The sequence below is a fragment of the Chinchilla lanigera genome, unplaced genomic scaffold (genome assembly GCF_000276665.1).
Source record: "Chinchilla lanigera isolate Chin_1 unplaced genomic scaffold, ChiLan1.0 scaffold00012, whole genome shotgun sequence".
NCBI lineage: Eukaryota > Metazoa > Chordata > Mammalia > Rodentia > Chinchillidae > Chinchilla > Chinchilla lanigera.
The window spans coordinates 25668769-25680720 of record NW_004955413.1 but is presented as its reverse complement, the minus strand read 5'-3'; the positions used below and the strand labels follow the sequence as shown (position 1 = coordinate 25680720).

Sequence of the window (11952 nt, the reverse complement as noted above, 5' to 3'; positions counted from 1 at the left end):
TTTTTGTGGTACTGGGGTTCGAACTCATGACTTTGCACTTGCCAGGCAGGTGCTTATGCCACTGAGCTATATCCCCAGCCCCTGAGTTTGTTATTTATGTCCAGGAAGGCTATGGATTTTTGAGTGTTGACTTTGTATCCAGCTATGCTACTAAATTTGCTTATTAAATATAGAAGTCTTTTGCTCACCTGATAATTTAAATGATTTCCTCTTATGATTCAGGTAAAATTGGGGGACAAATATAGCATTATGAAAGTTGGCAGATCTCAACAGAAAATCAAGAGACCCCTTTTACCTTATCATTTATTTGCTTTTGAATTATTTAGGGAGAAAGTTTCTTAACCAAACAATAAGTTTTTTGAATATAGTGATCATATTTTATGTTTCTCTGCAAAGCTATATAAATAGTAGGTTCTCAAGAGGTATTTGATTGATTTGAAAATATTTGCTCAAAATTCTAGAATTTTACTTGACAACTACAAGGGTTAGGTCTTGTTTTTAAAATGCCATGTCTCTAATTCAAAGCTGTAGAATCCTTCCAGGTTTATCTTAAAGCAGGCTTATTCAGTCATTTGGGCATTTACTCATCACATGTCTCTGAGTACCTACTATTGCTATGTACTCATCAGCATAGGAGTACTGCGGTAAAAAGGATGGCCAGGGTCCTTGCCCTCAAGGAGTTTCTAGTTGTGGTGAAGCAGAGCAGTGTGAGCCACTAACACAAAGCTACTTGATCATTCTCACTGCCATGAAGAAAATTAATGGAATGTGAGTGAGGTCAGTGAAAGCCCCTTAGAGGAGACGGCACAGATTTGTGACATGAAGTAGCTTTTCCCCTCTATTTCTTAGAGTGATATGGGTAGCCAGACAACTGAGATTCGTATGGAAATTTACCTTTTTACTATTAATTTTGTCTCAGGTATCATATCACCCTATAGCCAGGTAATGCACATTCTGAGAAATATACTGTTAGGTGATTTTGTTGTTGTGCAGATGTCATTTGAGTGCACTCACAAATTAAGATGGTTTGATGTCACTAGGTGATACAGTCTTGTGGGGCCACTGTCATATGCAGTCCATCATTAATTAAAACTTTGTTATGCAGCTTGTTACTGAACACATAATTAAAGGTTATTTGCTGATACGAGTAAACCATAGTCAGGTGTCTAAAACATAAACTGACATACAATTTAACTAACACCAATTAATTAAATTCCTTGTTAGTCTGAAAAGAATTAGCAGTACTGTAGTAAAGTGGCATCTTACATGGTCTGTGTACATGTCACAAAGGAAAGTTCATGTCATTGTACATTAGTGATCTTAATTTACCTATACAGTCTTTTTTCTTTGTAGTTTTTCTGATGGTTGGGAGGGTATTTGATTTTGGCAAGGTGTCAAATACATGCATTTTAAACTATTTGGGTGTAGAAGGATTATTTTTATATTGGGGGGCAGAAAATTGTTTAAGAAAACATGTCAAAATTTATGAATGCAGGTTAGAGAATTTAAGAAAACCTAAAATTAGGATTGGCTCTTCAAAATATAGATAAGTAGCTACCCTAAAACAAAACAACAACAAAAAGAGATTTTAATAGGTGTTGTTTAAGTCCAGCAAGTTATGATTCTCACAGATTTTTTGAAAATAGGCTTGTGAAAAAGCAGATCAATATTTTTTGCTCTAAGCCAATGTCACAGTGCATCTCTGTATTGAATGAGTTTGGAAGAGGGGAAAAATAACAATAGAAATTCACATTTTTAATACCTGAACAAAACATTGTGTACCACATTTTTTGCTTCAGTGGGGAATCAGATAAAAATGCATGTATTTGAAGTGCCAGCAAGAGAAAAATCAGAAAGTTGTAGGAACACACTTGTCTTTTTCGTCCTAGAATTGATGGTAGCCTCTTTTCTGTGAGGTCTTAATTTAACCAATAACATTCTCTGTCTTGCTTATTTGAGCATGCATTTTATATTTTTTTTATAAAAGGTTTACTATCTCCTTTTAAAAAGAAGTGATAGTTCATTTAGATTGCTTCTGAATATTTATATCTTCCTTCCATAAACAGAAATTAATCAGCTAGTAGCTGAGAAGGTCAAGGAAGAGAAACAAAACTAAAAATAAACATTGGTTATGGATTTCTTATCATTTTCTTTTCTTTGGTATGTGTGTAATTTCTCTAGTAACTGATTATAGATCGTCTAGGCTTGGCTGGTTCTGGATGCTGGTCAGGCTTGAAATCAATTTGGCATATTCTTTCTGTAGCCATCAGTGGTGAATCACTAGGGAAATTGCAGAGTAACTGACTCACCTTGATGCAAAGTAATTAAAAAGAGAAAAGGGGATGCTTTCATGTAAACCAGTAATTGATAACTCACAAGCTAAAGTGTCAGGGCTGCATACCCCTTTTATGTTTTAATCCATTTTGGTATCAACCTAAATGGGTTTCTCTTTGTATGAACTTTTTAAAAGCTCTATCAGACACATAATCATAAAGATTTTAGGGGATGTTTGAGAATCACTACTGATACTGTTTAATACTAAATCTGAACTTTAAAAAAAAAAAAGGTGAGTTATTGGACTCATCTGGACTGCAGCATTGATTTTAGGTTACCATGAGTTGGCTGTGAAGTAAACTGAGGGACAAGTAATTGTCTTAGTAGTTGACCTTCCTTGCTTTGAGATTAACGAGAAAGTAGATAATATTTAGATGTGATTATAATAACTTTGTTATTCTATAAAGTTCCGTAGGAGAATCTAAAGCCCAGTTTTCCCCACCATTTTAATTACTTTCAGACACAATAGTTTTACATATGACAACATATATCATGCAGGAAATGTCAGAGTTCAGATGCTGTTTTTTACATTAATTTGTCTACTACCCATGTAATCTATTATAATCATTGTATTTCTGTCCAAAAAGGTTGACTGATATCTTCTGCAGGAACTTTTAGGACTAGAAAAACTGCCTAATAGGCCAGACACTTAGGAGGGATTTTTCTGTGCCCATCCTAGGAACATTCTTGCTGATGTAAGTGAAGGGCTAATTTAGACACTAAACCTAGATTTTCCGACTGACTTAGATTTTTAATTTAACTTACACATTTTTTGTGCTTGCCTTATAGGAAATCGATATGTTATCAACATGGAGATTAATCATTTGTGCTTAGGAGCAACAGAACTGGGGACTGATCACCTGTCGAGAATTTTATAAACCAATCACACACACATTCCTATTCCATTGCTCTCATCCCCCATTTCACCTTCAGCGTTGTCCTACCTATGGCATTCAAGAGACAAGTGAAAAACTTTGTGAAAAATTACTCAGATGCTGAAATAAAAGTCAGGGAAGCAACTTCTAATGACCCTTGGGGTCCCTCCAGTTCTCTGATGCTAGATATCAGTGACTTGACTTTCAACACCATTTCTCTCTCAGAGATTATGAATATGCTATGGCAGAGACTCAGTGACCACGGGAAAAACTGGCGCCATGTGTATAAATCCCTCACCCTGATGGATTATCTCATTAAGAATGGATCAAAGAAAGTTATTCAGCATTGCAGAGAGGGGTTCTTTAACCTTCAAATGCTAAAAGACTTTCAACACATAGACGAAGCTGGAAAAGACCAAGGTAACAGTTAAAGAAGTTGTACAGTATACCAATAAGGATTAGGAGTTTGAGAAGGTCCTTTTAAATCAGGAACAGAGAAGAGATTTTTGTTTTTATTTTGTTTTATTTGTATTGGGGCTTGAACCAGTGAACTATATCCCAATATCATCGTCATCATCATTATCACCATTATTATTTGAAGACAGTCTTGCTAAATTGCCCAGGCTAGGCTCAAACTTGTAATCCTCCTGCCTTGGCCTTATAGAATGCTGAGATTACAGGTCTGTGCCACCATGCCCTGTTAATGATTGTTCTCAGATATGCCAGCCCCTGGTCCTCTGGAACAGTTAATCCTTTGAATGACTCTGCTGTGTTTAGAAAACAATATTTTTCTCAAGAGAAAAACTAACACACTTAGGTTTCTGATAAGATGATACCTCAGAAAATGAATCAGGTGAAAAAATAGGAGGCATTGACAATTTAGTATAATAATGTCACTGTAATTTACAATTATAATTACATTGGAACTTAGTTACAAATAAATGAAATGTTCCCAAAGGCTATGGAATCTTCAAAGCCTGTCTTCCTATATTGGAAATAGTTACATGAGTATGGAAATTTAGATCATAAAATAATTCTGTTGGGGGTGGAACAGGAGGTGAAGTGGGGAAAGGATATATAGAATATCGAGATACTTCAGTAGTGCCTGATTCTCCACAGTGGTAGAAGAATCGCCACTTCCTGTCCATCTAGTGTAAAATTTTAATTTGGGTTTAAAGTGAATAATCTGATGAATCAAAAGAGAGTAAAATTTAATACAGTCTCTTTGTTAAGTGTGCATTTTAAAAGCAAATCTTTTTAAAGGGCAGCTTTAGGTTTGCAGAAAAGCTATACATACAGTCTGAACAGCACCCTTCCTACGCATTCGTGATCTCTCCCATTAACATCTTGGATTAATATGGTACATTTGTTACAACTGATGAGCCAATATTGATATAATTAACTAAAATTTGTATTGTGCAGCTCTGTGGGTTTTGAAAAATGTGCAATATCCTATGTCTCTTACCCAGTATTATACAGAATAGTTTCAGTGCCCTAAAAATGCCCTGTGATCCATCTCTTAATTATTTTTCTCCTCCTTCTGAACACCCAGAAACCATCAGTCTCTACAATTTTGCCTTTTTATATGTCATAAAATATGTAGCCTTCTCAGACTAGTTTTTCACTTAGCAGTAGGCACATATGATTCCTCTGTCTTTTCAGAGTTTGAGAGCTCATTTTTTCCTTCTGGTTTATGGGAGCTTTATTGACATATAATTCACATACAAATTATCCACTTACTGCATATAATTAAAATGTTGTTGGTATATTACATTATTTTAAAAATCATGATAAGAGATATATAATGTAGCATTTGCCTTTTTAAGTATGCAATTTAGTAGTATTAATTATATTCACAATGTTGTGCAACCATTACTTTGTTTCCAAAGCTTTTTTTTTTATTACCTTAAACAGTTACCATTAAGCAATAATTCCCCATTTCCATTCTGTTTTAAACTGGGTTATTTTATTGTTGATTTTTGAAGGTTCTTTATGTTTCTGTATATAAGATCCTTACCAGACAAGGTGATTTGCAGATATCTTCTGCCATTCTATAGGCCAGTGATGGTGAAACTTTTAGAGACCAAATGTCCAAACTGCAACACAAAACCCACTTATTTATCTCAAAGTGCCAACGCTGCAGTTAAACCTGAATACTGAGGTTTTAGTTTAGAAAAACAACTCATATGTTAACATCTTTTGTCTTAAAAACAAATAACCTGTGTGCCATAGGTTTGCCACCAGTGCCATAGGTTATCTTTTTTACTTTCTTGATGTGTTCTTGATGTACAAAAGTTTTAGATTTCAGTGAAGTCCTGTTTATTTTTCCTTTGGTTGCATGCACTTTATGTATCATTGAACCATTGCTTAATTCAAGATAATGTCATATACCTATGTTTTCTTCTAAGAGTTTTATAGTTTTAATTCTCAAATTTGTCTTAGTTTCCTTTTGAATTAATTTTTATTGTGATGTAAGGTAAAGAGCTAACTTCATTCTTTGGTACACAGATACCCACTTGTCCTACAAATTTGTTGAAAAGACTGTTCTTTCCTCATTGAGTTATACTGGCACCCTTGTGAAAATCAGTCAACCATAGATGTATGGATTTATTTTTGCACTCTCAATTGTTGCATTAATCAGTCTATTCTTATGCTAGTATCATACTATTTTGACTAATATAACTTTATAGTAAGTTTTGAAGTCAGAGTGTGAGTTCTTCAACTTTCTTTTTCCAATATTGTTTTATTCTGAATCTCTTACATTTTTTTTGTGAAATTCAGCATCAGCTTGTCAATTTCTCTCAAAGAGAGGGGACAGCTAGAATTTTGTTTGAGACTGCAGTGATTCTATAAGCTGTTTTAGAGAATATTGTCATCTTAATTTGAGTTTCTCCAGTCCATGTACACTGTATGTCAGCAGTTAGATCATCTTCACTCTGAACTGTGTAGTTTTCAGTATATAAGTCTTGCACCTTTGGTACTGGGATTAAACCCAGGGTCTTTGCACTGAACCATATACTTGCAACCCCTTTTAAAATTGTATGACCAGATCTCATTAAGGCTGGGTTCAAACTTGGAGATCCTCCTGCCCCAGTGACCTAGAGTGCTGCAATTATAGGCATGTGCCACCTGCTCAGATCTAAGTATTTTATTCTTTTGATGGTTTTATAAATGCAGTTGTTATCTTAATTTCATGTTCCGATTTTCATTGCTAACTCAATTTTTGTATATTGATCTGGTATTCTGCTATTTTGCTGAACTAGTTTACTAGTTGTAATTTTTTTTGGTAGGCTCCTTGGGATTTACTGTATGCAAAATCATGTTATGTGTAAAGAACTTTCTTTACTTCTTCCTGCCCAATCTGGGTGCCTTCTATCTCTTTCTCTTGCATAATTGCTCTGACCAGATGTGGTGAGAGCAGATATTCTTTTCTTGTTCCCACTTTTAGAAGGAAAGCTTTCAGTCATTACTTATGGTATTAGCTGCTGGCTTTTCACAGATGCTGTTTATTGGGTTGAGGAAGTTTTCTTCTATTCCTGGTTTGTTTTTTTCTTTTTTAAATCATAAAGGGAAGTTAGGGGCTGGGGATTTAGCTCAGCGGCACAGCGCCTGCCTGGCAAGCGCAAGGAAGCGCAAGGTCGTGAGTTCGATTCCCTGTACTGGAAAAAAACAAACAAACAGAAAAAGGGGAAGTTGATTTTTGTTAGTGTTTTTTTTGTGGACAGGTCTGTAGAGATGATCATGAGTTTTAAAAATCTCCTTCAGACCAGGAATATGGCATATTACATTGGTTGATTTTTTTCGCATGTACCAACCTTGCATTCCTACTATAAGTCACACTTTATTATGATGTATGTCCTATTTTAAGTGTTTATTTTATGTTTGAGGTTTCATGATGTAATCTGAAAAAAATTTCGTGACTTTTGATCATTCTATGCTGCTTTATCTAGAAATTACAAAGATGTAAACTTTCATGCTGATTTGGTTTTCAAAATTAAAATAAGACAGTAATTAAATTTTTGTATACCCAAGATTAAGTTTTAAAAGGCATATTTTCCATTGTAACTTCACAGAAGCTATTTTATCACTGTGCAAAGAACTTTGATGATTTTATAAAGCAGAAATGGTTAGCCTGTGTTCTAAAGAGCTTATGAGCTACTTCGAGACATACAATTGTAAAAATATAAACAAACCTATTTATGCATTTATTATTGCTTTTATATGTATTTTCTTAATAAGGTTCTCTAACACTTGAGATTAGGACCAAAAATATAAGCCCAAGTATAATGTGCTAGAGTTTTGCAGCAGGGCCAACCAGTTATGGACTGAATCCTTCAGAACTGTGAGCCAAAATAAGCCTCCTCTTTATGATTTTTTTTTTTTTTTTTGGTCTTTTTGAGACAGAGTCTAGCTCTGCAGTTCAGGCTGGCCTTGAGCTCAGTTTGTAGCCCAGGCTGGTCTTGAACTCCCAACCATCCTCCTGCCTCAGCCTCCTGAGTACTGGATTATAGGCGTACACACCACACCCGGCTTGTCTTTATGATTATTTCAGGTATTTGTTATAGCAAGGAAAAGCTGACTAACACAATAACAACCTCATGAGTGGTGCTACTACCATAAAATAACAAAATCTAACTTATCATTCCTGTCCCTTGTATTACTGCTATCATTCATTTTACTGATTTAGAACACACACACACCTATACATAAACCAACACACTGTTATTCTGAACAAATTGCTGTTAGATTAATAAAGGATAAGAAAAATAGAAGTTTTTATTTCACCTTCACTGTTCTGTCTCTAATGCTCTTCTTTTAAATAGATCTGAGTTTCTTATCATTATCATTTTCTTTCTTTCTAAAGAATTTCTTTTAATATTTCTTGCAAAGCAGGTGTACTGTCCACAGATATCCTCAATTTTTGTTTACCTGAGAGTCTATTTCTTCTTCCTTTTGAAGGATAATTTTGTGTTACAGAATTTTAGGTTGACCAGTTTTTCTCCTAACACTATAAATATTCTACTCCACTCTCTTCTTCCTTGCATGATTTCTGCAGAGAAGTTGAATGTTAATTTTCATCTTTGTTCCTCTATAGATAAAGTCTTTTTTCCCTCAGGCTTCTTTCAGGATTTTTTTCTTTATCTTTGATTTTCTGTAGTTTGAAAATGATATGCATAGGGTACTTTGGGGGCATGTACAGTATTCTGTTCTATGTCCCTTCTCTGAGCTTTCCTGATTTGTGGTTAGTGCCTGGCATTAATTTGGGAGAAATTCCCAGTGGTTGTTATTTTAAATATTTCTTCTTCTCCCTTTTCTCCTCTTCTTTCTTTCTTTATTTTTACTCCCCCTCCTTTAATTCCCATCAACCTGTGCTGTACTTTTTTAGTTGTTTCATATTTCACAGATACTCTGTTCTGTTGTTTTTTCTTTTTTCTCTTTGGTTTTCAGTTTTAGTGATTTCTATTGAAATATCCTCAAGCTCCAAGATTCCTTCCTCAGCTTTTGTGTTAAGCCTACCAATGAGCCCACCAAAGGTATTCTTTATTTCTGTCTTAGCTTTTTTGACTTTAGCACTTCTTTTGGGTTCTTTTAGATTTTTCATCTCTCTGTTTACATTGCCTATTTATTCTTGCAGGTCGCTTCATCCATTACAACCCTTAGCAAATGATTTCAGATGCCCAATCTGATGAGTCCAACATCACTGCCGTACTGTATTTCCAAGTTAGGATATTTGCCTTTTAGTGTGTTTCGTAACTCGTTCTTAGTAGCTGGGATTGATGTATGGCTAAAGGGAGCTCTGGCAAAGAGTCCTGTGAGGATGCGAGATGCTTTGTAGTCCTCTAACTAGATCTCGGTCTTCTAGTGAACCAGTACCTGTGGACTGAACCTACATGTGCTGCTCAATCATCATCCTGTCCCACCCCTCCCCTGTTTTCTGGGACAGGATGGCTAGGATAGACTGGGGTTGTGTATTTCCCTTCTCCCAGGTCAGTTAGACTCTGAAAATATCCTGTCGGGCTAGGCTCTGGTTAACTAGTTTCTGCGAGGGCAGCCCTTGTTAAGAAATGAAGAGTAATCTGGTACAGTGTATTCAAAAAGGTTCCTTTCCCCTTTGCCCCATCAGAAGCACCATGGGACACCCCTCCGCCACCATTATTCACTGTGAGAACTTGGTTAGGCTTCTGCAGAGAGCCCCTGAGGACTTGGTCTCCCTGGTGTTTTTAATCTCTCAGACTTGTCTACATTGAGCCTCCAACAGTGTCAGTTATAGTTCAGGTTTTTCTACACTTGTTCTCTCAGAGATGTGTGCTTATAGGTTTCTGCTACAACAAGACACGATTCTTTATTTTTATCTTTCAGTCTCCAATCTGGGGGTCAGAGGTTAACCTACAACTACACTGCCCTAATGGATATAAGAATTGTTGATTTTTCCATTTGCTCAGTTTTTTTTATACCTCCTGTTAGGACAGACTAGTGATTCCAGCTTTTTATATATTGCACCTGAAGTCAGCAATCAGGTTTATCCTCTTTTGCATCTGTTTCAATGTTATTTACGTAAAAGATATTATAAGAAATAAATATTTTATGCTCTTTATTATGGCTCTCATAGTTTAAAGATGCTTCAGTCAAGTTGAACTAATTCAGTAGTCTTGGGTAAATAGCTAGACATAGCTAACAAAGCTGGAAGTTTCTTTTATCTTAGGGTTCACTGCCGTTTTGGCTCAGCCTCATGAGAATAGGTACAACTAATATAGTGCTGAATTACCTCAACATTCAGGTAGTATAAGAGTCTCTTCTTTTTATCCACAATGCCTGTATGAACCTCTACTATGCCCCATTTATTTACGTGTCTATTATATCCCTAGTGAAATTTAAAATTTCTCAAGGGTAAGAACAATGTCCCTAGCACTTGGTATGTTGCCTGAAGGTACAATCACTTAGGACTCTATTATTTGATGAATGGGTGATTAATTCCTTGATATTTTTATATTTTTAGCAGATTTACAGTGACTTTTCTTAGAATGAGAAAAAACTGTCAGAACTGACTAATAAAAATGTTCCATCTCCTTGCTATAAATTACTTTTAAAATAGTTTTAATACTAACTGTGCTTATTGTGCTTATTTAATACTAACTGTGCTGTACATATTATAAAATGTATGGATCTTAAGTGCACAGTTTGATGAATTTTGATGCATATAACCATCACCTATATCAAGATAACATTTCCAGTCATTCCAGAAATTTCCTTTGCCCAGCTTTCCAGTAAATCATCCCTCCTCCACAAAGGCAGCTACTTTTCTGATATCTTTAGCCATATGGATTAGTTGCACCTTAAAATTATGGAAGTAAGTAGTATGTATTATTTTGTATCTGGCTTCTTTCTCTCAAAATATTATTTTTGAGATTCATAGAGTTTTCTTAAATGGCTTTATCATTTTATACTTCCACTGTCAATGTATAACAGTTTGTGGTACAATGATAGAGACCACTATGAGTGGCTCTGAGCAGGATTTAATATTAACCAACTGGCTTTCCATATTTACTTGTAAGTCTGTCCAAGGCATAGCCCCCTTGTCTGGAGATGGGCAGTGAATTCATAATAAGTGAACCTATGAGTCACTGGTCTTGGCTGACAACTGTAGTGCCCTGTGAAGTGGTGAGGCCTCAAAGGGCAAGACAAGGCCACAGCTAAGGACACCTGGCCCCAATCTCAATTAACTAGATAAAGACTGTAGCTGCAGGCATTTTACTCCAGAGGTGAAGATATAGTTCTTCTAAATTAACATAATGTCTTACTTGGAGAAGTCCTTGAGGGACTCCCAAGGTCCTCCCAAGGTCCTGCTCAGATTCCTGGCTTTATTCCTCTCCTTGTTTGAAAACCAGATAAATACAGGTACCCAGAGAAGTTCCTTATCTTAGCCCCTAGAGAATCTGGAATTCTGTTAGAGGATTTTGATCCTCCTGGAGCCCTAAAATCATACCACTTGACTCTTTTATTTAAGCCTTCACCCATCCGCTTCACCTGTTTGGGAGATTGTGGGCCTGTTCAGTCTACAATAACTAAGTGACGTTATTAACCTGTTAGTACAATCCTTGCCCACACTCAATAATATTATACTTTTTAATGTAGTCACTCTGGTGGGTGTATCTTTCCACTTGGTTTTAATTTGCATTTCCATTGTTGCATACTTTTTCATTTAGGGTGTAAGGGTTTAACCTATTTTCTATTTTACTTTTTGTAACTTTATTATAGATTTGGAGGAATTCTTTATTCGTTCTGAATATGGATCCTTTGTCAAGTAGATGAATTATAGGTATTTTTTTCTAAGTCTCAAGATGACTTTTTAATTTTTTAATGTTTTTTGCTGAGAAGTGTGTACTTTTGGATGTGAGGGCAATCTAGTTGCAACTCTTGTTATCCCATTGATTGCCAGGAGTGTTTTGCTGATCTGGCTGGTTAAGATGGGTGTCCTCTTCCTCTGCTATCTTTTCACATGTGTGCCTCCCAAAGCAGAGGGCTTGCTTGAAGAGGATGACCTTCCTTGGGAGAGGAGGACCATTTTCAGTAAGTGTGTAAGTAGCTGTGCTTCCTTGTTAGGACCTCCAAACAAGCTTGCAAAGTCCACTTGTAGGAAAAGGAAAAGAGAAAAACCTATGATCTTGATGAAGTCTGGTTTATTCTTTTATTGTTAATGCCTTTTGTGCCTTGTCTGAGCTACTTGCCTGCCTCAAGGAAGATA

General features: G+C 35.8%; 1 protein-coding gene across 2 annotated transcripts in view; it reads left to right on the top strand.

Annotated features, from left to right (window-relative positions):
• The window catches only part of Enthd1 (ENTH domain containing 1), a 104191-nt gene that overhangs the window by 3670 nt on the left and 88569 nt on the right, over window positions 1-11952 (top strand). For both annotated transcript variants that reach the window (XM_013511604.1, XM_005379305.1), the window contains exon 2: window positions 3124-3629. In XM_013511604.1, coding sequence (XP_013367058.1) covers window positions 3281-3629 — 349 coding nt within the window. In that variant the 5' untranslated portion in view covers window positions 3124-3280. The remainder of the gene's footprint in view (window positions 1-3123; window positions 3630-11952) is intronic.